This window comes from Plasmodium gonderi (genome assembly GCF_002157705.1).
Source record: "Plasmodium gonderi DNA, contig: Chr10, whole genome shotgun sequence".
NCBI lineage: Eukaryota > Apicomplexa > Aconoidasida > Haemosporida > Plasmodiidae > Plasmodium > Plasmodium gonderi.
Window position 1 is genome coordinate 393,636 of NW_021628935.1, and position 27,535 is coordinate 421,170.

At 27.3% G+C, this 27,535-nt stretch overlaps 1 protein-coding gene across 1 annotated transcript; it reads right to left on the reverse strand.

Moving 5' to 3' along the window:
* Window positions 1-252: 252 nt before the first annotated feature.
* PGO_100900 (hypothetical protein, conserved) lies at window positions 253-27,346 on the reverse strand (the record flags this gene model as incomplete). Its single annotated transcript, XM_028688121.1, has 4 exons — window positions 253-7,893; window positions 8,286-26,092; window positions 26,394-27,063; window positions 27,239-27,346. The coding sequence occupies 4 exons, from the start codon at window positions 27,344-27,346 to the stop codon at window positions 253-255; spliced, it is 26,226 nt and encodes an 8,741-aa protein (XP_028543922.1).
* Between the last annotated feature and the right edge of the window lie 189 nt (window positions 27,347-27,535).

Genomic DNA, 27,535 nt, shown 5'->3' on the forward strand with positions numbered 1-27,535 from the left:
TAAGAAAAAAAAAAAAAAAATAAAATAAAATAAATAAATAAATAAAAGGGAATGCTCCATTGAAACCGAAGAAGGTGACTAGGTCCACAAATATGTAATTTTTCATGATCAAGTGGCTACATAAGAACACAGATCGGCATTTTGCAATAAATTACCTTACGAAAAAATGCATTGCTGAGGGACAATACATCTTGAAATGACGAAACGCATGTATGAAATGTGGTAATCTTCACAATGCAACGCTCACGCACATTACACTCTGTTGTCATATCTAACAGTCTTCTTCATAAATGTTTTCCCCTTTTTCATGGAAGAAATTCTGTTATGCACCTTTTCTGTTTCAAATTCCGCACGCTCCTGAACCCTGGAAAATCTCTCGAAATCTCCTATAAGTGTATTAGCAAATCCTTCCGTTATGGATGCAAAAAGGTTTAATAAGCCAAAAATTGGAGAAAATAGACATCTAAGAATGCAACCAATTACAATACATACCGTTTTTAGGTTGCTATTTCCTTTGTTAAGAGAAATTTTTGGTTCATTGAATAGCGAAACCCAAGGTCTATAAAATGTGTCTAGGATCAATCCATCAAATCCGAGAATTATAGAATCCAAGATACTTGGAGGTCTGGGCCTTGAACCCCCCATTATTTTATGACAGACATTTAACATATGACTTAATGATTGAAATAATCCTCCTACTGTGTTAACAACAAGTATGATTATACCGCACTTAAATCCTGACATGAATCCATCAAAACAGTTAGAACTTGTTTTAACACCTCTTATAGTTTCTTTAAAGAGTGCAATAATTCCTTTAATAAATCCTTTAATAAATGCAAAGGGGTTTGATAACCATGCACTTGGTAATGATTGTCTCAACAGTTGTCTAAAATAAGATATTTTTAAAGACTGAAATAATCCATCCCATGTACATACAATATAATTCCTTTTCTGTGATATCAAATGTATACGCATAGATGGAGTATCAACTGGTAATGCATCTACAATATGTAATATTCTTCTTGAAATTCGATGTTCTGATGTTCTAACAGATGCTATGATTTCAATTGGGTTAATTTTAAATTCTCTGATATATACTGGTTTGCTCCTGCTGTCAATCCATCTTGGATTTGGATGTAAAAATAAATGAGATGAAAATGCATTCATAAAAATTTTGGGTTTTTTAAAATACTGAATTTTAAGTGGTAATAAACGTTCATCATTGATATTATTAATGTCATAATAAGTGTTATTAATTAAATTATGTACTTTCTTATATTTATAATATCCAACTAACACTTTGCAAATTTTTTTATGTATAGTATTATTGTTACTCTTATCTTTGTTTGTCAAATTGGTAGATATGGAACTATTGGTCGAGTCTTCTGAACACATTTTTTCTGTTATGTTGTTAATATTTATCATTCTATTATGTGCTGTTACTCTAGCCTTTTGAGAGTTAAAATAGTAAGAATATGCATTGGATTTCATAAGAGCCTCGTTTTCCTTTACAATTTTCTTCTTATAGTTATGCATCCTTCTATAATTATTTTCATTTCTATTTGCAGCATTTAAAATTATTTTATTATTCAAAATTTGGTTATTTCTCAAAATAAAATTATTCTCTGTCTTTCGTTTTACATAATCTTCTATATACAATGCTTTTAGAAATTTCGTATCAGAAAATATTTTCAAAGTGGTATTTATAGCATCCTTTGCAGTTTCAGACGTTGCAATGAGAGGTGGTAACGATTTATCTTCCTTTTCATACAGCAATAGTAATTGTTTTTCTTTTTCCATAATTTCTATTAATTGTTCAATAACCAACAATTCAATATTTGCATTGATAGGGGAAATTTTTATCGTTATGCCTTGATATATAGGTGCTTGTTTAAGCAAATCAACACAGTACTGTTTTACATGTATGTATAAGAATATATCTTCATTTTCTTCTATATTTGTATTTTTCAAAATGACAGGAATATCTCCTTTTACAAAATGATCTATATGTATTTGCTCAATTAGAAAAATGGAATCTATATAACTATTTAGAAAAACATATTGTACGTATTCTTCTACTTCTTTTTTTTTTAAAATGTTGATAGGAGTAAACATGTGATTTATGTCATAGTTTGTTATTTCTTTAGGATATATATGACCACTATATTTTAAATTCGTTAAATGAATAGCTATTACCACATCTTGTCTATGAATCCATGTAATTGTCAATCTAGGAATATTAATTTTGTATATTATAGGAACATTTGGAAAATTAAAATAAACAAAATTCATTTTTTTATAATCTAACATATATTTTCTATTAATATGCTTATTTGATAATAAAAGTTTCCTTCTACTACTTATAGCTAACAATTTATGAATTTTGCTAAAATTTTTTGTACTTACTATTTCTCGTGCTAAATTATACTTTTCTGTAATAACAATAGCTCTACTTCCGTTATCTCTTATAATTAAAAAGGAATATAATTTTTTATTTACTAAATTATGTCCTAAGAAAATATTATCCTTTTCGATTTTTTGCTTTCTCTTTCCAACCTCTTCTTTTTCCAACTCTTCACTAAAAATCCCGTTATCATTATCTGCATCTGAAAAGCTGTCATTCGAGTGGAATCTAGTCAAAACATTACTACCATAATTTTCCAAAGGTGTTTTTTCTGAATTTTTTCTATTTGTTAAAATATAGGCATCATTTCTGTTCTTGTATCTACTTTTTCTAGATTTTGCTTTTCTTTTGGACGATAGCTTATTTTCCCCATATACTCTATAAGGCAACAAAACAACATTATCAATAAAGGAATTAATTGAATTAATGCACCATGAGCTTTTCTGAACCCCTACAATTTTCAAAGCAATTTTAGATAACTCAATTTCGTTATTATTTCTCAGTGTGTAGTATATAGAACTGTAAGGATAAATCATTTTCACAGGGAAATCTCCATTTTTTGTGCTTCTACCAAAATAAGAATCATAATTATTCATATACTTTTTTGTATATTTATTTACATCAGTTGCATAAGCTATTATAAACTTCGTGGCATTAATAATTTCAAATTGTGGTCTAACTGGTAAACTCAGAATGTAAAAATAGCCATTATATGTATATGGCAATTGCTGTTTATCTCCAAAAATTCCACTACATACATTTACTTCTACTAATAAATTATTTGTGTTATTTATTTGTGATTTATTAATATTAAATAATTCTATTTGAAAATTTGAAGGAACATTTTTTGGAATTAATGAAAATGGCAATGAACTGTACTCTTCACTGCTGTCCTTTATTTTTATATAACTCCTATGATAGTGGAAAGATGTAATTTCTCCACTTTTTATTAAAGTCTCATTTTTTTTTGCTGTGTCGGTGTTCTTTAAATTTTTATTATTATTGTTTCCTGTATTCTGATCTGTTTTATTAGTCTCCTTATTTTGTATTTCGTTATTTTCATAATTTGTGGAATTTCTATTTGTTATAATGACATTATTCTTATTTTCATTATATGTCACACTTTCGTGAAAACTACTGTTATTTATATTGGACGTTTTTCTACTATTACTCTTTATGATAGAGTTTTCCGTTTTATTATCAGAAATTCTGAAGGATTCCATATCTACTGTTTGATCCTTGCAAATTTCGAGTTTTGAATTTTCCTTAACCCTATTAGTATCGTTCATATTATTTGTGCATATTTCATTTTCCATTGATAAATTATTGATAGATTTAATGTTATTTACGCCTCTGTTGGTATTTATTGGTTCCATTGGTATAAATTCCTTATATGTATGGTTAAAATCTCGATGAAAGTTTGCATTTTGGGTTACAAAAATACTAGCCGACTTTCTAACCGAATCTGTTGAAATTTTTATGTCAAACGGTAATCTGTTTATAAATATGTAGCTATTGACAAATGTGACAATTTTGGATTTATTAAAAGGCTCTTCTGCATATCTGACACATATTCCTAAAGACAAGGATCCTCCATCATAATAATCTTTTTTTTTTTGATTTTTTGATTTTCTGCTTTCTTTCTTACTTATGGGAAAATCTCTCAATGATATTCTTCTTTTCCTATCATGTTCATTATCTTTTGCATTCATATCCTCATTCACTACCTCATAACAATCTCCATTCATATTTATTTTGTCAACCTCATTTACTTCCTGCACATCTTTTTTATTCATACTGGAATTCAGATCGTTCTCCTGGAAAGTTACCTTTATATCTGTATCATGTTCATTTTTCTCTTCATCAAATTTTTTTCTTTTATTTGAAACAATGTTCATATTATCACTATCTGACGAATTGCTACGCGTACTATATTTTATCAAACTTGATTTTCCATTTTTCCTAATTTTGGACAGTCCAATGGGTGTTTTTTTTTTCTTTTTCTTATTCTTCTTCTTCTTCTCCTCCTGCTCCTCCTTATGTCCCTTATCCATGGTACTAAAAAAAGGAGTCACATTAAATCGGTTTTTCTTATTCTTCCTTTTTATATTTCTCTTAAGTTTTAAGTTATTTTTCTCTTTTTGTTTTCCTTTTTTATTTCCCATGTTCATTAGACTAAATTTTAAAATACTGTCATATTTAATCGTCTTTCTCTCATTTGAATTGTACATATCATCATGGTCTTCCTCCGCTTCTTCATCTTCTTCCTCATCTTCCTCTTCTGCTAGATCCTTTCCAATTTCTATTTGCTCATTTGCATTATCTTCAGAGATATCTTCATCAAATTCTTCGCCATTTAATGTTTCGTCCTTTTCCTTAAACAGATGAAAAATGCTAAAACTTAACTGTGATGTATGTAAAGTTTCATATGATTTTTCATTTTCAGAGGAGAAAGAATCATGTGCACTTCCTCCTCTTTCTCCCTTGGAAGATGATACCTTTTTTTTTTTTTTCCTCTTTTTCTTCTTCTTCTTCTCCTCCTTTTCTTTTTTAAAATACTTTTGATCAAAATTGCCTAAAGAATACAATTTTTTACTAAAGAAATTTTTATGTCCTTTATTTCTTTTGTAGTATTTGTATTTTTTCCTTCTCATTTTCCCTATTTTCTTACTTTTTCTTTTTAACTTTTTGTCATTATCATTTCCATAGTAATAGCTGCTATCTCCAGAATCTTCATTACGATCATTGTCATAGGATTCTCCCCTCTCATTCACATGTTCGAAATATTCCTCATCCTCTCTCTCTGGATGAATTTTATCTCTTTTTAAGCCTTTATTGAATAATCGAAAGTTTTTAATTCTTTTAAAATTATCAATTGGTACTGATGGTTTCTGACCCATTTTTTTTATCTTCTTAAATAGTGTCCTTTTGCTCATCAGGATATTTTTAATTGCATTTTTATACTTGTGTATTTTCTTCATTTTCGTATTATACTCCTTTTTCACATGCGCATTAACAGACAAGTCAGACACCTTTGAATTAGAATAATCTAAATCGTTCTTATTAGTGGGAATGTAGTAATTGTCCGTTAAATGGTCTGTGCGTTTAACATCTGCAGTCTTTTCTATAAGTTCATTTGGGATACTTTTGCATAATTCTTTTTTTTTTTCTTCAATATTTTCATCATAAGTAAGACAATTTTTAGAATCTGCGTCAAGGGTAGTATTCGCGTCCTTTTTGTGCATTAAGTCCTTATAAATATTAATTAAATTATCCTGCTTCCTCTTCATATCATCATTTGCATCTTTTAATATATTTAATTTGAAGCTATTTGATGTTCTTGCCTTTTCGATTTCATCAATGTTAGTGTGTTCTTCTTCGTCTTCTAAACATGGTGTATTTGTTATATTGTCATTTTTTTTTTTTTTTTCTTCATATTTTTCCCAAAAACGTACTTTTTGTTTTCTATTTATTTTTCTGTATACTAAATTGATTAATGGGCGTATCATATTAGTTTTCGTACAATCTATTTTGCTACTAACATTACTACATAATGTTAAATTATTAAAATAATCATGTTTATAAGATTTGATCCTTACACTTTTGGCTTCCTCCTCAGTCATATATAATCGACTATTAGGTGGTAACAATTTATTATTCACATATATACACACATTTGTTGTGTTCTCGAAAAAAAAGGGAAAATAAAAATCAATCTTTCTCCTAGATACATCAGCAGAGATAGTGATATTTTTAAAAATGTGTAAATTATCATAAACTTTCTTATTCATTTGACTCACTTTATTTTCAAAATATATAAATTTTAATTCATCATATGAAAATATATTACCAATTAAACCACATTTATGATTTAACACTTTCGTTGAAGTAATCGTGTCAGTTGTTGGCATATATATGGGAAAAAATCCTTCAGTTGCATATAAGAAATTGTATTTGTAAGCACTTCTTCCTTCATGATTATTTTCTTCATTCAGAAGGAAAATATCCATATTGTTTAAATTGCTCTTTGACAAAATATCGCACACAGTTTTTCTATATGAATTCGGATCATTATAACTCGTATTGTCTCCATTTCTCTTATTATTTTGAAACTCTTTTATTATCTCGTCGTATATCAATTGTCTATTTCTCGAAGCGTTTGATGAAGCTCTATTTCTGTTCTGCCAGTAGTTTACGTTCATTCTATATTCCTCCTTGATGTATGAAGGGTTGTCATAGTTCTTGCTACTGTTTTCGTTGTTATTGTTGCTCATAGTGTTGTTGATATCTTTGTTGATATTGCTTCTATTATTGCCATTATTATGGGTGCTATCATTGCTACTATTCCCTTTTTTATTGCTATCCCTGGCGATACCACCTTCTCCCTTATTCATCGCACTGTTAATGTTGCTGCCATAAAAGGACTCATTCAATTCAGGGAGTTTGACATCCTTAAAATCATAGTAACCCTTAATCTCATTGGCATAGTCATATATGAAATTCATTTTTTCTATTTGAAATCCATGATAAAATACTTTCATATAAAATGCCTGAGTGCAGATCGGTAAACACCAATAATGATGCGGTGGAACAAGAGCAAAAATTTCTTGTTTTTTCAAAATTTTGGTAATATCATCATTTATTTGATAATTTTTCCTATAAATCACTTTTTCATTTTCCTTATTTTCATATTTTTTGTTAGAAATACTAAATAATCTTTTTTCCTTTTTCAATCTCACAATCACAGTAATTGGGTTGGGTAAATTATTCTTTATGGTAACCATGGGCTCAATAACAACTGTGTAGTTGTATGATGTATCTTTTATATGCTGTGTTGGTACATCCTTTACTTTGACAAAACAGTGAAACATAAGCAAGCCTTTAAACGTTATTTCACACGGAGATATATCCAACTTTTTCTGGTATATATTATTGTTACTTAATGAATATTTGTTTAAAAGCTTGTACAATATATGAAATGGAACAGCTTCAATATCTAAATCTTCTTCATTATTGCTTTTTCTTAAATTTTTCATATTATATTTTTTTTCTTTTTTTCTAAGAATTTTTATGTAAGGCAAGCTACAATCATAAAGCCAAAATAATGGAATGGCTCTCTTACTGAATGGAAGTATATTTATGTAACCTCCATTTCTTTCTCTATTCCTTTTCCTGTTCTTTTCTATATAAGATATAAAGTTTTTATTATTATGATGAGAATAACGCTTTAAATTCTCTCTATATTTTCTATTTTGCTTTTGGTTTCCTGTTTCTCCATCAGTTGCATCCCACGTGGAATATCTACCACTGCATTTTTTGTTCTTCTTTAACTTCCATTTGAAGTTCACTCTCGAAAAATATTTTGTTTTACCTTCTTTATAAATTCGAAAATAAAGTCCAGAGTTGTTTTCTATTTGTATGCATGTCCCTATGGATAGACACCATTTATTTCGTATTATCTCTGGTTCGACCAGCAAATTATGCTTCACCTAATTGTGTGTATAAAAATTAAAAACGGTAAAAACAAATGAACATTTTGTGCATATGAATAATTAACACACATATCAGAATTTCGTGGAGCAAAATATATCATTATAGGTACAAAAACGAGAACATTTGATGTATATCTCTCGTTGTATAAAATGCTAGTACTAATCATCACTGCCAGAAATGCAATACTTTATATATTATTTGCAAAAATATCTCTATTAAGCAATCATTTTGAATTTTCTCACTTGGTAATATGTTCATACATGTATATTCACAAGCAATAAAGTGATGAAATATAAAAAAAAAAAAAAAAAAAAAAAAAAAAAACACTCGGTCAATTTTTTTTTTTTTTTTTGAGACCCTCTCACTGATTCTATTTCTGCCTCCTTACATTTGGAATTTTGTATGCCCTAGAGTACAGATCATCCGTATACAGAACTCCGATATATATCCAAGAAGGTTTATTCTTTATTATGTTTATTATTTTATTATGATTGTCATAGTTTTTATAGAGAAATGGCATCCGATATGTAAACTGATACAAAATATCGTACACACTTTGTGTATTATCATAGAGCAAATGGTTCTCATGCTTTGAGATAGAATTGTGCAAATTTCTTTTTTTAAATCCAATTTTGCATATATCCCTAAAAACATTATTTAGGTCATGTTCATTGGTAATTGTGAAATCTTCCGAATTCATATTCATTTCGTGATATTCAGAATTATTTTTTATTTTTTCATTTTTTTTGTTGATGCAAAAATAGAGGCATTCACATGGAAATTGGTAATATTCATTTTTGTTTATAATAATTAACTTCCATCTATAATTGTTATTTTTCGTTCTTGTCTTATAAAATATTATAATTTCTGAATGAAGATCGTTATATATTTCAATATTGGAATTTTTAACATCGTTAAAATCTTTTTTGAAATTTAAATTTGCATATAAATATTTATACAAATATAGAAATGAGGTCGTGATGTTTAAATTTATACTTGTTGCATAAAAATTAATATGTAATGTGGGAAAATATTTAAACTTTTCGTTTATTATAAAATTGAATGTTATAGAATTTATTATGTTATCTTGTATATTGTACATATTGTCATAAGTTTTTAGTCCTATTTTAAAAGTAAAATTCATTTTAATACAATTCTTCCTATTTTTCTTATTTTTATTTCCCCACTTTGTGACATACATGTAATCCTGCATAGCCGATTCTCCTGTTGATAATTCGTACCACGCATTATCCATATACAAGTTATTGCTAACATTTTTTTTCATTTTATTCTTTTCTTTTATTGCATATATATCCTCAAATTTAATTTTTTCTACCTTGTCGTTGAGATAAAAACTAAGATGATCATTTGTATTGTGGAAAAAAAAATGATACCGATAAAGGCATGTCAGCAGATAATAATTCAAATCATACAAATCTAATGTTAATATATTTTCTTTGTTCAATTGATGAATTTTCAGACATATATTATTTACTCGAATTTTTATTTTTATTTTTATTCCTTTTTTATGAAACATATAGGACTTGTTTTTCATGATTTCTGTCCCATTACCATTATCCGAATTTATTGAATCTAACTCTGACAACATAGTATCTTCCATAGGGTTGTCAAATTTGTATGTGTTACTCAGATTGGTGCTTATTTCTCCACTATTTTCATTATGAATGTTTATATCATCCATTTTTCTTTCTCTATTAATTTCGAAAAAAGCATCATTGTTGTCCATTTGTGTAATATTGCTATCGTGTCGTAGTAAGAAGTTATCTTCTCCAGAAAGATATGATGGATATTCCTCCCGTTTTAACACTTTTTTAAAATTTTCATTCATTTTATTTGTCATTTGTACATTTTTTTTTTTTTTGTACATGAACGGTCGGTATAGATAAAGTAGAGCCGAAATAATCAAGCATGATAAATTTTTTTTCATAACTTCATTCTCCTTAATAAGTTCCTCCTTTTTAATATTTTCGTCTAATTCTTTCTGAAGAGCAAAATTTTCATTTATGATGGATCCACTGTCTTTGCTGTGTAACATGGGTAGGTCCTTTTCATGACTTGACTTTTTTAAAGAGTAAGAATCATCAAAGTAGTTGTGACTAAACGAACTTGTGAACTCCTTATTCAACATTCCTCTAACATGACATGTGATAATATTAGTAATCTTATTTGTAAAATAGGTAAAATATTTGTAATCAAAATATTTATGAATGTTACATAAATAATAGGAAAATTTATTATATTTCGAAAAAACAAATAAATAATAAAACAAATTAGCAACGTATTTATTATTATATGCATACAAACAGTTTAACAATCTTACAAACACAAGATCATGACATATTATATTTTTCTCATCATTAATATTTCTAATAATTGAAAATAGTTGACTATACAAGTAGTATAGATTTTCTCTGTACAATTCTACCATTATATATGTTTCTTTCAATGCATGAATAATTTCAGAATATATGGTATTTTTATTATCTAAACCGATAAATGTCTGCATTTTTCCATAAAAATGGACCATATTTTTATATATATTAAAATTTTTAATTAAGAAATATTTACGAACATTATACACGGTTGTAATATTATTACTTTTATAAATTTCATCTTCTTCCATATTTTGAATTAATATAGTTTTTTCCTTAATCAGATTGTATACATCTCCTTGTTCGCTATTTTGTGGGGTATATTTGCTATCTACTTCCTCATGCATATCATGGATTACTTCATTTGTATCATTCATGTTGATATATTTATTTCTGCATGTTTGATGGTCATTTATTACTATTCCTCTTTTTTTAGTTAATTCAATAATTCTTTGGTCATTATTAATAGGTATATCATCCAATATGTCTTCACATATTCTATCATTGCACGGGTTCTTATCTCTCCTTTCAACAATATGATACATTTCATTAGTATCAATCTGACTATTTCGACTATTAGATAAATTCGAGGCGTGCAAATTATTGCACGTTTCTTTAATTCTTTCTTTTTCCTCTAGTTTTCTATCCGTTGAGTTCTTCCTATTAACCATTTTTCCTTTGTTATGAAAAATATTTTTATTTAAAATTTTCAGTTTATTCATACAATTTAGGTACACTCCATTTATCTTCAGTTTTTCATTAGACTTTTCAATGCATGCTTTGTCCTTATGCAAAAATGGTAAAACATATATGTTTCTAACAAACGAAAGATAATTTTTATAAAAATAAGCATAGTAAATATTGTAACTAAAATTTCTGTAAAATTTGTACAATTCTTTTATATTATCTATGGTTAAATTAATGAGGAGTTCGTGAACGCTTATGTTAAAAGTTCTTTTAGCACTTAATGAATTTACATGCAAATAAACACTATTGATGCTTAATAACCAATCATTTTCATCCTTAATATTTGGCATAAATATATTATTGTTCTCGTTCAAAAATATGTTAAATTTGTCTTTATATACCAATTTGTGCTTATGCTTCAGTAAAAATAGATCCCTATCCATCCCCAATGATTCATCATTATTGTTGTTAAACGTTTTGTCATTTTTATCGATTTTATCGCTTCTGTCATTTTTATCATTTTTGTGTTTTTTAAAGCGATCTTTGATTTCCTCTTCATGCGTGGAACTAAACGTTATGCTTTTTATTGCCTTGTTATATTCTGTATTTTCTACATCCATGTTCAGGTCATTACTCGACAGATTCTCGTGATTTGCAATTTCTGAATAGTTTCTAGTTTTTCCATATTGAACTAACTCCTGATCCCCTAAATTTTTCCTCACACTTCTATATTTAATCATCTTCCTAACCTTATTTATATTCTTCATCTCGCTATAGTAGATATTATAAAAGTTGGTGTTGTCATAAAAGGCATATTCCATTTCTAAATTGACAACTTCATTATTTCGATTGGGTGAATTTTTCCTGTATTCGTAATTTCTCTCCCTTTGACTAGTATCATCTTCATTATTTAAATCTATAATTGCAGAAGTATACACAGATGTCCTGAAACTATTATTGCTCCTATACAACTTGAGATGGTCATGTATGTCATTAAAATTAAAGCATTTCCCCAACATGATGTTCAAATTCTTAATTTCTATTTTAAATTTAGAGGAATCTACTATTTCCTGCTCCTTATAATAAGTGTCAATGCTAAATATGATAGACAAACATATGTTTCTATTATTGTCTCTTATATTTTTCCTTTTCTGCCTTTTCTTCTTCCATTTGTGATACTCATTAATTTTTTTCCTTTTCTCTTTGGCTAAAGCTTTAAAAAGGTTGTTTTCTCCTACATATCTGTCAGCATATATATTCATATTACTACTGGAATTACCTAGAAAGCGCGACAGTACCTTTTCATTACGATATGTATAATCGCTAAAAGAAGATAGATCATCCCAAATAAATGAATCGATAGGATCGACAGAATCTTGAGTCCCTAGTTTAACCTCATTTTTTTTCAGCTCATTGCATATTAAATTATTTTTTTTCTTTCTAATTATAGATCTGGAATTTACACTGAAATCATCATAGTCGTTTTTGGATATTCTCCTTCTGGCTAGATAAAAGATCTGCTTGTTAATTTTTTTATTCATATATGTGTTAAAATAATTCTTGGAGTTTTCTAAAATATGCAATATGTTTAAATTGCTACTCGAACTTGTAGAACTATAAGATTTTATACTTATTTCTTTATCATCATTCACTCCATCACATAAATAATCATCCATATTGCTGTTCGATTCGCTAATCATGTTTATGCTTGTGCGTCTTCTATTTCTCGTTTTCTTTTTTATTTTCGACAATTTATGATTATCCGAAGAGGGAGAATGAAAAAACATGTTTTTATTTCCTTTTTTTTTTAACAATGAACTCATTTCTACATTTCGATTTTTCGCACTATTGGAATTCATCAAATCGTCTTGAATAACCCACGATTCGAATTTATTTATTTTCATCTTAAAAGAAATGCATTTTTTGTACAAATTACTTAAATTATTAAACGCAATTACATCATCACTTGGTGAGCTAATATCAGATTTGTCGTCCTTCTTATGTAAGGAATTATTATAATCAGTTGAAAATAACCCATTAGAAGAGTTTGAGAAACTACCTCTCTTGTTACCTCTGTCTATGTTTTTATTTCCTAACAGATGAGATGATATTCTTCTAGTAAAGAAATTTCGAATGGTAGTTTTTAATTTTCTAGAAAAGCCTTTTCCCACGTGTGTGTTGTTATTATCCTTTTTCTTCTTGTATTCCTCTGCCTTATCATTGTTCAACTTGTCATATATGACTGATCCAGATTTTTCCAGAGTCTTCTCATTTTTCATGATATCAAAACTGTAATATGGAATCATCCCTTCATACTCATTTGTTATATAATCACTATTTGTGTTTTCTTGGATATGTTGTGCTTCCTTCTTAATATGTTTTATTTCAGATAGTTCCATTTTCCCTTTCATTTCTATATCAAAATGAGAATCTGCATATTTTTTTCTATTTTTGAGAGAACTTGTACATGCTTCAAATGAAGAGTACATTTTTTTATTTTTATTATGCGCACCTTCATTATGCACACCTTCATTATTATATTTGATATATTTTTTAATTTTCCTCTTTTTCTTTTTTTTTTCCATTATTTTGGAGGTAGAAACTTTCAGCTGTTCCTTATGTGTATGAATTTTACTACCATTTGGATTCTTTACATTTATAAATTTTTTCTTCGACCTTAAGTTTTCATATATCTTTTTAGCATTTACTAAAGAGCTATGTTTCATCTTTTTAATTGAATATTCATAGTTCTGTCTCAGCCTGAATACATCTTCTCTGGATGTGTAATTTAAAATACTCTTATATTTGGTGTAGAAATATAAGAAGAAAATCAAGTTGTTATTTATGAATGCTAAAAAGTAGTAATTTTTATCATTTAATTCTTTCAATGAATTATGAAATGTTGTTTGATATTCGAATTTGTTCATAATTAAGTATTTATAGATTAATTTGTTTTTATGAGTATATATTTTATCCATAAGAATATTTATTGTACTTATGTCAGACGCATGTTCACTTTCATCTATAAATTTGCTTTCATAATCTGAGCAGTTAACATTTTTATCATATTTCCTTTGGTATACGTTTCTTCCTTTTTTTACGCTTTCATTTTCTCCCTTGATTCCATAATGATTATTCAGCCCCTTTTCTGAACCATGAAGGATATTTATACTATTACTCTCACTCCGATCCCTATTTTCAGAATTATCGTACTGATCAAATAGATGATTTTCTGTATCCCTCGTGTTATATTCACTTATGGAAGATGAATTAATGTTCTTATTATCACTATGTGAAGAGATTCCCTTTCGTGAATCATTTGGTACCTTGCCATTTTTACTCATAGCAATATAGTTATTCAAAAGATTGTTATATAGTAATAGACCCTTTTGGAAATTATCTACATTTATGCAGGAGCTGAAATAATAAAATTTATCAAAGGATATTTCTGGATATATAGAATATACATAAACAAATGAATAAATACTATTTGACAATTCTGTGAAATAGTTTATTAAATCCATAATTGTTTTGTTATGTAGGATAAATCTAGTGTTCTTAATATCTACAACGAAATCAATATTTTTCACATTTTCATTTGCTATCATATAAAATTGATTATTATATATTTCGTCCTTTAAGTTTTCTAAAACAATTTTTCTCCTTATATTTCCTTTCAATAATGCCTTATTTTTATGTAAATAATTAAATGTACAAATTATTTTATTGCACAATTGCAAATATTTTCTATGAGCATTGTTCTTTAGGAATAATCGAAATTGAGAAATATTATTACATATATTTATTTTATTGTAATCATATATTATGAACTTATTTAAGTATACAGAAAATTTAAATCCCATACTATAATGGGGTAAGTAAAGTACCAGATTTTCCACATGAACTGACCACTTGTTATTTTCAACAATGCTATTTATAACTAATTTTATTTTCTTATTTTTTGAAGCCATATTATTATATATCTTCTTAACATGATTATAAAATCGAGTTTTCATTTTTTTTTTTTTTATTCCCTCTTCATACTCAACATGGTTCTTCTCATAACGTCTACTTCTTGTTTTAAAATTGTGAATATTCATGCTTTCTTCATTTTCATTATTAGACATAAATGACTGCCTTAACGATGTGGATTGTTTCGTGTATATAGTATCAGAAAAATAGGTAGTATCTCTTTTATGTCTTTTAATTCTTTCAAAATGCATATCTTTTAATTTGATTCTGTTAACTAGGTTGAACGGTTCACAAGTCGATCTGTGTCTTCTTCTTATTTGTGCTTCTGAAAGAACTTTTAAATTTTCATTTTCAATTTTGGAGTTATATGATAAGAGAGAGTTAATCGATACGGATGGGTGAGAACTTGTGGTAGATGCTGTTTCAGATACGGAAAAAGAAGTTTGTTCAGAGAAAGACCATAATGAAGAAGATGAATTTGTATTTATAGACATTAACTCTTTATCTATGTGGTCATTCATATACTGTGTAAAGATTTTTTTATTATTATTGCTTCTTATCATATCATCATAAATTAAATTTTTCGTGTTTTTAAGCATACTATAATTGTTTACAGAATTTTTCACATTTACCTTGCCATTATAATTGCCTGAAATTTCTTTTTGTATATTATTAAAATAATTTACATTGTTCCTTTTTTTCTTTTCACCTTTTCTATATTCTTTATCCTCTTTTATTTTTTTTGATTCGTCTTGTTTCTTTTCTCGGCATATTTCATCAAAACCCTTTTGTATATCATTTTTTCCATCCATTGTTATGTTTCTCATTTTTTTCAGTTTTAAATTAGAGAATTTCATACTATAATTATAAACAATGATGGTTAGCACATCATTGACATTTTCATGTCGAATAACATTGTTCATTATAATAGTAGAATATAATTGTGTTGATATTCTCTTCACCTTATTTGCATTAATAGAAATTATGTAGAACGAGTTATCATAATAATAATTTGTAAACCTTTTGAAAACTAGTTTGTTTATAGTGCTTGAAAAATGTTTATTTTCAACAGATTCAAAATGTGAAAAATCGTTTGAGTGATTTCCACTTTTCCTTTTGATTCTTTCGTATTCTTCTTTTGACATATACATATAGCGCTTATTATAAAAAGGGTGTACGTGATCTATTAGTAAATAGTTACTATCGTGAATATATGAACAATCAAGTACATTTACATCTATATTTCTAATATCTAGATTAATTAAAACTTTGTTATTTTTTAGTTTGGCTTTAATTTTTGATGTAGCCGTGCTAAGAGAATTTATAAGATTATATAATTTTAATTTTTTCGGTAGATTAAGGGAAAGTAATTGTTTCTGTATATTCTTTTCCTCATTCCTTTTCCTTTGATCCACATACTTAAGGATATCTCTTGTGAAATTGTTATTTTTAGTATTTTTCTCTTTATTTTTTCTACCCTGTTTTTTTTTTTTTATACTTCTTTCTTCTTCTTCACCCTTAGAACAGCTCAATGTCGAATCAGTTTCAACGTTACCATTTAGTTCACTCGATCCAAGTGTCTGGTTATAGTAATGCTTCATTTGATTATATTTATGGATAAAATAATCTTTTGTTTCTTTTATATCGTACGCGATTAAGTTCTTGTTTAAATTATTCACTAAGTAAAAATTGTACACAGATAAGAAATATGGATCCACGTTAATGCTAGACGCATGCATGTGAATATAAAAATTGAAACATTTTTTTAGCTTCCTATTTTTTTTCACTCCTTTGTTCTTAATTTTGGCCCCATTTTTCCTCACATGGTTATGACATTCTACATCCTTTAGGGATATGAAAAGATGGTTTTCCTTCCAGGAACTGTATTTTAAAAAATCTCTTTTATATATTAAATAATTGTTAAAGCTGATATAATGATTTTCATATGGTATGGGGTATTTTTCTGGAGGGATTGTTTTCTGAGTATCATCATGAAACAAATCATTTGCATCATCGTGATAGAATGCTTTTACATTATTATTTGATAAATTTGAGCAATTGATATTTTCCAGGTTTTTATTCATTTTACTAAAATTTTCATCAAAATATATGCTTTGATAATTTTTGAAGTTTGTGCTATTATCCCTTAGTGCATGATTCTTCCTTTTGCTTTCATTGAGCAAATAGTTTTTTCTTTTTTTAGATCTTTTTCCTTTATGCATAGGTATAATATCATTACACATTTTTTCTTTCCTAGATGCACGCGTTCTTGCATCTTTCTCATAAGTCGACATACCACCTGCATTTTTTTCAATAAAATGTTTGTTCCTGTGTTCGATGGATTGGGTCATTCTGGAGTTAGTTCCATCATGATCTCCTTTCTTGGTTCTGATTCTATTCCTTTTCTCTACTTCAAACATATTTTTTGTTTGTCTTCTCTTCTTACAAATCTTGGGTAAATATTGAAGACTTTCGTAATATCTGGTTAACAATAAAAACTTGTATATATTTCTATAAGACTCGGAAATATTTTTATAAAAGATAGGTATGTAACAACACACAATAGTACCATGGCTACTGTCAAGTGTACATTTACTATTCAAATTCATAAATTTAGAAACACTTGAGTGAATTTTATTTATATTATATAGATGATGAACATTAAATTTATTAAACCATTCTAGGTTATATAATTGGTTGATGTATTCTAAAAATTTTATTTCATTTTCTATAATGTAATTATTTTTTGTAATTTTATTACAATTACTATTATTCATTGTGGAATACATTTCGAAATTGTTTTGCATAAATAAGGAACTAGAATACTCCTTTTCCTTATTATTCACATGTAAAGGACTTAAACAATTTGAGTTTTTATAATTATATATGAGTGGTTGTAAATAAAATTCTCGTCCTCTTTTAAATTTTCTCAAATATATGCAACTAAATAAATTTATGCTAAACACAGACATGGAGCACCCAGATAATTCCCACAATGGCAAATTTTTTGTAACCTCATCAGAATGAGAATAATATTTTTTTTTTTTTTTTTTTTTTTTTTTTTTTTTTTTTTTTTCTTTACTTCTTTCCTTGAATTCCGCTTTTCCAATATTTATGTAGTTACTACCAAATGAAGCTTTATTTTTACACTTTTTCAGTATCATTTCATTATTTCTGATTGGACGATTTTCATTGAATTGTTCATCCCCTGAATAGTAAGAACTATACTCTCTCAAAATTTTCACAATATTATCATTATTACTATGATAAATATTTACAGAATCATTCCCATTTTTCCCATTCTGGTTGGCAAGGAATCCAAGTGTTTGTAAATTCAACTTACCTTTTTTATTATCCAAAACATAAGATGTGTTCTTATTATCACCATTTATATGTAGAGAATCCAAGGTATTGCTATACCATTGTGTATTCTTTTTGTTCATAAATGCTAATGATTTGATGCTGAAAAGACTTAGGGACCTTCTGCTTTGTTTTTCCCTCTTTAGTATAGGTTTCGAGTTGCTTCTACCTTTCCCCATAAAATTAATAACGGAATTTATGCGTCCAAGTATGTTTTTTCTTTGAAAAATGTTATTTGGTTTATTCACATTATGAGCACTATTGACAATTCTCGCATTATTCGTACCATAGGAGACTGTAGATTCATTTCTTCTCTCATCAATGCTTCCACTTTCAGCTATGTCATTCTTTTTGTTATTAAGTAAAAACTTCATATAAGATTTCTGCTTCCTTACTCCCCCTTCGATAGCTCTAGAACCCATTTTCACATCTTCCCCATGAATGTATGAACTATGATTTCTTTCTCCGTCACTGTGTAATTTGTTATCATTGCAAATACTATCGTTATTCCTTTCAGTTTTTGAATTATTCTCACTCCTTAAGGACCCTTTTTTAATAATATGATCACAGCACACGTCGGAATTTTTTACATATCTTTTGTTTATACTATGAGATATCATATTGTTAATGGATATATTATTATTCTTATTCTGTAGTATTACACACATGTCAGTATGTGACTTTTCACTGTTAGGATACGTGCAGCATGGTTCATCATTGTGAAAATTATCATATCTGTTTACTATATTACAGTTTTTCATAGGTTGACTTGTAATTTTCTTTAAATTATTAGATTTAGTGTATGTAAACGCCTCCCTTGTGTATTTGTCCACGTCCACATTACAGTTGTCAAGAGTGCATAAGTGGCGATCTGGAAAGACCATTCGTTCTTCAGGAAAATAATTCAACGTTGCATTTTCACAATTTCGTGAGTTATTTTTTTTCTGTACATTAATTTTTTTTTTTTTTTTTTTTTTCATGCATTTTTCCCTTTTACACCAAAAAAGTGCACTAAATTTAACATCCACGATAGTCAAATGTGAAATAATATAATTACAATTCTTCATTAGTATAATATAGAGGAATGGGAAGAATGCATTAATGGTCTTTTTTTTATTTTTCGAACATGCATACTCAAGTTTAAATAAAAAATTTAAATTCAAATTATATAAATCTTTATTCATAATTCCAACATGATCATAATTTTCTCCTTGTTTATTTTTATATTTACAATAGTTCGAGCAACTATCTATAAAGTTCATATAATCATTCATGTATGCATCCACTTTATTGTTCTCTTTGTACATATACTTAAATCGATGGTAATTGACAAGATAGCATATATTCACATTTTGAGAGCAAACAAAAAGGCTAATCTCTTCACTTTCGTGGGATTCTTCTATCTTTCTAATATCCTCTTTCCGAATTTCTTTAGCCTTTGATATAGATAATTCCTTCTTATGATGCAAAATGTGTTTACATATTTTTTCGTTTTTACCACGAATTTTATCAGTAGTTTTATTCTCATCTTTTCGGTTTTCAGTACATTTGGAACCAGAACCAGTGGGTACAATCGTTCTCAATACGTTCGTATTAATTACATTATTATATACATTGACAGTTTTATGATTCATTGAATTTTTCTCTCTGTTTGATTCTATATGAAAATTCTCGTATTTATCCAAATTATTCGCACTCAAAGGAGTGTGATAACTTTTCGACAAGTTATAAGAACAGGTATTATTTGATGCACCCTCATCCTGTACGCTAGTAATATGAGCATCCATATTGTTATCATCATTTTTTATCATCTTTTTTTCATCCATTTCTTTACATTCTTCACTTTCTGTATAATTGAAACTTGCAAAGGAAATATCTTTACAAATCACATCCTTTTTCTTGTGTTCATTTAAAAAGTTGAGACTTTTTTTTTTATCTTTTTGCGAATCAATTTTAATAGCAGAATTTAAGTTATCGTTAGAGTTCACATTCAGCATAAGTCCATGCCCACTGCTCCTGGTATCAATAAATTTTTTTTTTTCTTCGCATATTTCATTTTTATCATCTAAGATATTTTTTCTCCTACTTAGAGAGGACATTTTTTCCCCATAATATAATCCATTCCACAAACTATTGGAAATATTTTCCTTCATCTTGGCCGCTGTAACACCAGAAAATGAAGTGTTTTGGGAAATTCCATTTTGATGTAGTATATTCTTTTGTACATTTTTTTCATTTTCTGAAAATTCGTAATAGAAGGTCTTATTCGTTAAATTGGCATCATCAGCATTCGGAAGACCATTCCCCGTAATTTTGTATTCACATGTTCCACAATTCATATGATTGTCTGCGTATGTTTCATCCAAAAAACTCTCATTATTAGATGTGCATAAAGTGTCTACAACTTCATGGCTGCTTACCCATTTCTCAAGTGAATTAACAACAATTTTGTCTTTCTTCTTTGTGCACTTAGCAGAGATATTATTTATATCGTTTACTTTACTACGCAAGCTGGAAAAAGGTTTTACAGTAGCGAGTGTTACATAGGCTGAACCTCTATTTCTTACGATAGAATCAAATCTACAAAGGAGAATTCTTACCTTTTCCTTCTCTTGAATATATGTCAAAAAAAAATTTATAATTACATTGTTTAATAAGACAAATAGGGTAGAACTATAAAAAAAATTAAAATTTGTAAGAGATAATTTTACAATTTTTTTATTGGTCTCCTTGTTTATATATAAATCTAAATGGATCTGCGGTTGGGAATTTATCCTCTTTTTCTTGTCATAATCTATAAACAGTTTGAATTTTTTTCTTTTTAAAATACATATATAATCATTAAAGAAATTACAAACTTTTTTTTTCTTTTTCATGTTTGATTTGGAAACACTTATCATATTGCTTATCGAATCTGTTAAAATAACATATTTTTTACAATTATTATTCTCCATCGAATCAACTGAATTTTCATTTTTAAATGTAATGGGATATCTTTTGCTACATTTCTTTGTAACATTCATACCTTTATGTCTACTCAAAACAGTCATCACATAAAAAAAGTATAATGTGTTAGTTTTTATGGAAATATTAACAACAGTAGTCATATTAGTCAACTCACCCATAAATTCATTACACACTATTTTGAATAAACCTTCATTCTTATTTGTAATAGCTATATTTATTTGGTTTATTAATAAAAAAAATAAACGTGATCTTTTTGGAGACTTATCTTTCTCTTGCATTTTATTATTTTTTGAAGAATCCATTTCGGTTACACCATCATTAGAAATACTACTATGAATAAAAACATCGTTTTCATTTATTTTCATCGTATCAATCATTAAATCATTATAATTGAAAAGATTTCTCAAGTTCATATATTTGCAATGTTCGTTTAGGTATTTAATTGAGGGCTTATCAAGATGGATATCCTTTGAACTTACATTTTGTTCTTGCACGATAAATTTTTCCTGGATTCTATTTCCTTCATTCAATCTGCCAATCTTGTATTTATCATCATCACCTATTTCGTTAGCTGTAGAATAAGAATTTCTTCCTATGATTATATTGAAGTTATCTGAATTGTTATGAGAACTGCAATTTTCATTGTAATCTTTCTTACTTAACATAGTATCATCCTTACAGGTATAGTATTCCTTTTCCATGCATTTAGAATTCCTAATTGGGTTGTCATATTCCTCCTTTTCAGGTGTGTAATAATTTTCTACAATGTCGTTATTACTACTAAAAGAATATAACATATCTGAATTATGATGAATAATCTTCCCTTTTTTATCATCCATGCTCAAATTATGTAGAAGTTCTTTTTTATCACATTGATTATTATTACCATTATTTGGACGTGTTACCTTTTTTCTCAATATCATATAAAATATTTTTTCAAAATCTTCCTTACTATATAATATTTTCTCATGATCTAAAATTTTGATAACTAATTTTTTTATATATTTCTCATAATTTCTATTAACAGTCAATTCATTTTCATTATTCTCCACATTACTATCATTATTTGTATCTTTATCTCTTACAGGGTTGCTTAGATTATATTTGTTTAACGTTTTGTATAATAAATCATTTGTTACATTGATATTTTTCAAATGCATGGTATTTTTATTGTTTGCTATAAGATGTTGTTTTATTCTTTTTAATTTATTTATTCTTGCCTTTAACAATTCTATATGTTCTAACGGTATTATATGCTTACATATTCCGAAGAGAGACACGAAAATCTCATTTATGCTACAGTTCAAAATGTTCACTTTAAGGGATAATACATTTTCATTTTTTTTAAGTTTTAACGATTTGATGCTAATTAGCATATTTTTATTTTTAGAATATTCAATTATTCTGTTTCTTTTTCTCGAATGATTTTTGCTTTCATTGTTGATCTTTTCACTACTTCCAATTAGACTAATGGAGCTGCAATTTTCCTTTGAATTAGTAGCATAATAGCTGTTCTTACATGATAGAGAGTCCACATAAGCCTGAGAACTCTGTTCTACATCATTCTTAAACTCATATGAATGGATACTCCTTAAATCAACGAAAGAAGGATGAAACAAATGTTCGACTTCTACCCCATGTACGCTGAGATATAACAACGAATCTATCTTGTTTTGAAACAAGAATAGATTCTTTAGATGACAAAAAATGCCAATTGATAGTAAATTTCCATTTTGGGCCTTTTTCCTATTGATATTATATTGGATATACCGTCTCAAAAACATATAATATTTATTTCTAATAGAATATAGGAAATTTTGTTTTCTTAAATAGCTAAAGGTGTTGTTGACTTTTGTGTGATATACATTTGTTTGTGCAACAAATAAGTTATTAAATATAATATTGTACATATTTGTTATGTCCATTTCTTGATTTAATACAAAATGTTCCATGCTTTTGTTTCTATAAATTTTATTTCCATGGCTACATGAGATTGCCATTTGTCCATGCTCCTTATCCGAATGTTGGCAAGTACTCGAGGTCACGTCATCACTCATACTATCGTTATTCACTTCTTCATTTTGGTTATAACTATTCTGACTACTGCATTGAGGGTTATTATTTATTATATAATCATTTTTCTCGATGGATAAATCCAAATGTTTATTTCTGTTAATTTTTTTCATTTCTTCTTCGTTATCATCTCCAACAGATTTAAAAGGGTCTACCAGAAGGTCATGTTCAATAAATTTTTCATGACAGTATGGGGAACCTCTTGTTTTTTTCCTTCTTCTGGTTTTATTGAGAAAATTTCTTAAATTTACAATTTCATTCTCTACATATAATGAATTAAAAAAATAAGACTTCACTTCGTCCATGTGAATTCGTACTATTTTTTTCTTCATTACGCTTTTACTAATGCATAAACAAATACATTCGATAACATCCTTATCAATGTAATTATCATATTTAAGAAAAAGTTCTAGGCATATATTGTTCGTTGGAATGAAATTCATAAGGGGAAATAAATTATTAACATTTATGATATATTTAGAAACAGTTATGTCAATTTCTCTTATATTATTACTATAATCATTAATAAGGATGATTAAAGTATTTGGAATTAAAACAATTTGATTATTGATTATTCGATCAAAATTGTTGTCATCAATTGATTTTACAATATTTTTATTCATATTATTAGTTGATTCCTTTTTCTGATTACCAAGAATAAATTTCCAGAATCCTTTTCGATTATTTCCTACATCATCAATGTTGTTATTGCTTTCTACCTTTTCACATTCATTCTTTAAATGTTCATTTTCAAGGCTTCTTAGATTTTCGATTTTAATTTTTTCCATTTCTTCTTTTTCGAATGAATTTTTATGAAATTGATATCTCTCAAATATATTACACATATTATAATTTTTTAAATCCTTTTGGCACCTATTATTATTAAGTTCCTTTATTGTGTCATGAGAATCCTTTGAAACTTCATTTTCATCTTTCCCACACGTTTTGACATTATTTTCATTATCATTTCGTTCATTTTGTGCTATGATATCTTGATTTCCGTTATTTTTTCTTTGCAATGTGTTGTTAGAAAACGTATTCCCATTAGTTGTACCTCTCGTTTCATTATTATAATAACTAGATACGCTATTTTTCATATAATAATCACAACCATCTTTCTGTGCATTGCTTTGTGATGCTACTTCTGTGGTCATACCATTTGTCATATGTGCAATATTTTTTGCTATTATCCTTTCCTCATTGGAATGTATACGTTCGACAGAATATTCATAATCATCTCCTACATTTGCTTTATCGTAATGATAAAAAGTTATGCTATTATTATTGGGCTCATTATATAAGCAAGAATTTATTATCGGTAATTTTTCTACATAATTAATACAATATTTTTTATTATTCATAGTACATTTATTATTTTTTTTAAAAAGCACAAATAAGGAATTGATATTCATATTGTGCAAATATATACCAATTTTTTTTTTTATAGTGGAAAATTTTTCCTGTTTAAATAAAAAAGAGCAGGATACACTATATGATAAAAGGCATTTATAATTCTTCACATTAGAATTGCTGAAATGATTAAATTTAATAGGAATATATGTAAAATTAATCTGTGGAATAACAAAATTAAATAGCATATCGTGTGAAAACCATTTTTCTAATTTGTCTAAATTTTCATCAATAATGGATGATGTAACCCCTTTCTGCTTTTTAATAAAATTGTATAATAACTTTTTCCATTCTCTTTTTTTTAAATGGGCATTGTTAAAATATTCCTTACTATATATACATTCATCAGATAGCAACCTCAATTTTGTAAGCAAATGAATTGGACATGAGGATTCAAATTTTTTCAGAAAATCTTCAGTATTTTCGTTATATATGTAATTTTTCTCATTTCGCAGCTTTCTGTATTCTGAATATTTTATACAATTCTCAATACTCGGAATGATGTTGAAAATTTTCGAACACCCACCTTTGTAGAGAAAAGAAAATTCTATATACCTTATGAAATTATAAAATGCGTCTAAAGCAGATGTGGTGAAAAAGATATTTAAATTTTCATACGTAGAAATATCATTGAACATAGGAGGATAATCATTTCTAAAACATTCTTCCATTATTTCATCGTAATTTCTTAATTCGCTATTGCAAATATTATTATTCTCTTCATGCTCATTTGTCTTACTTGATATAAAAAATGAATCGTTCTTTGTTTCTTCAATGTTACTATTACCATAGTTATAGCAGTAACATGACCCCTTGATATTTTCTTCTTCCTCCATTTTTACATTATTACAAATATCATCATCGGTATCATCTTTGTTATGCTTAACCAAGGATAACTCCAGATGCTTAAAACATTTTATGTCACTTTTCAATTCGTTTAATGCTTTTATATCATATTTTTTAAAAATAACATGCATATCTAACCCATCCTTCGATGTTATCCTAAATCCTAAATCGTGTTTAGGTATTTCAAAATTGTAATTATTTTTACTTTTTTTCCTACTCTTTTTATGTTTTCCTCCATATTTCTTTAGTGACATATTTTTTCCAAATTTCTCTGAGCGCATATTTCTCCTGGATCTTTTTTTTAAATATCCATCTTTTATCCTTTCATTAATTTCGTAATCACTGAATGAAAAAACTCCTTTTACAAATTCGTGACTATTAAACGATGTCTTTTTTTTTCCCTTCTTCCAGTTCTTCTTCTTATTTCGATAAACAGAACTTCCGCTCTCACTAAACAGATTCTCAATAGCTGTCAGGAAATATTCCTCTAAAAAAAAAAAAAAAAAAAGGAATACCTTGAATGTATTCGCATAATATATTACATATTTATCGTTGATAACTCCATCCGTGAGCTTGGGCTCACGTTTATAGTAGAAAATTTTGGATGGGAATGCGTGTTTTCACTATTGATGTAACATGTTTTTTGTTTTATTTTCTATTTAAACATTTTTTATTTGTTCATCATGTATTACACTATTATTAATTATATTATTATTTTATTGTTTTGTTTCGTTTTATTTTTTTTTTTTTTTATATTTTCATAATTCTTTGCTAATCCCCACCTTTACCTTTTCCCTCTATATTGTCGTCCTTCGATTTGGGCACATTGTGTCCAGCCTTTTCGCTGTTGTACAATTGTTCATTTTTTTTTTTTTTAAGCTGTTTCTTATATTTAATTTTTTTTTTGTATTCCTTAAAAAGAATATGTAGTCCTATGAATCTTATCCATATGTTAATTAGTAAATTCTTTTTAATATTTTTCTTCTCCTCCTCTGTTAGTTTAACGTTATACTTGTTCAGTTCGTCAATTTTAAAACTTTTTATGAAAAATTCAAAAGTAAATGGATTTTTATGAATGTAATTATCGAAAAAAACGATTTTAATATTCTTCACCAATATTCTTAAAGAGTTCACCAATTTTATAGGTAATGATTTTAAAAAATTATCTTCCTTTTTTTCTTTAGATATATTAATACTATCCCATTTGTCTAATTTATTTTTTTTTAATTTATACTGATGATTAATTATTTTGTTAGTATCCCACAAACTTGGGTATGAAAATTTTATAACAAGGAAAAGATCATTTGCACAAATATTTATTGGGCTAACATTGTTTGAAAAAATAGATGACCAATGAAATTTTATTCGCAGACTTTTTATATTCGAATAAATTATTTCGAAAGGTAGCTCTGCCAATTCGAATAACTTTTCTGGAAATGGGACATTCTTCAGTAAGATCTGCAGAAGAAGGAAAATAAAAATATTCATGGATATTGTATTGTTGTTTCTTCTCTCCTATCTCAATTATATGAGCATGTACACTAATATATAGTTACAATGATAACCTATGCATATAATTGCACATATTCAACATGCCTTAAAGTTACGATAATTGTATTAAAAAAATACATACTTCTGGTGAGGTAACAGAATTAATTGTTAAATTTTGTATAGCATCCCAATCTCCCAAATATTCTTGTCCGAATAATTTAATAAATTGGTTTATTATATTTTTAATCATACTCATTTTTCCAACAAATTATGTTAAAATGATCTATCTGAGGGATGGAAAAAAGTAAAAAAAAAAAAAAAAACTGGACTTATTCATAAGTCTTCATAACTTAATACAAATGTTCATCTAATATTAATATAATAAAATACAGTTAAAATAACAAAATTTTTTTCCTAGTATAATTTGGAAATATTCTTT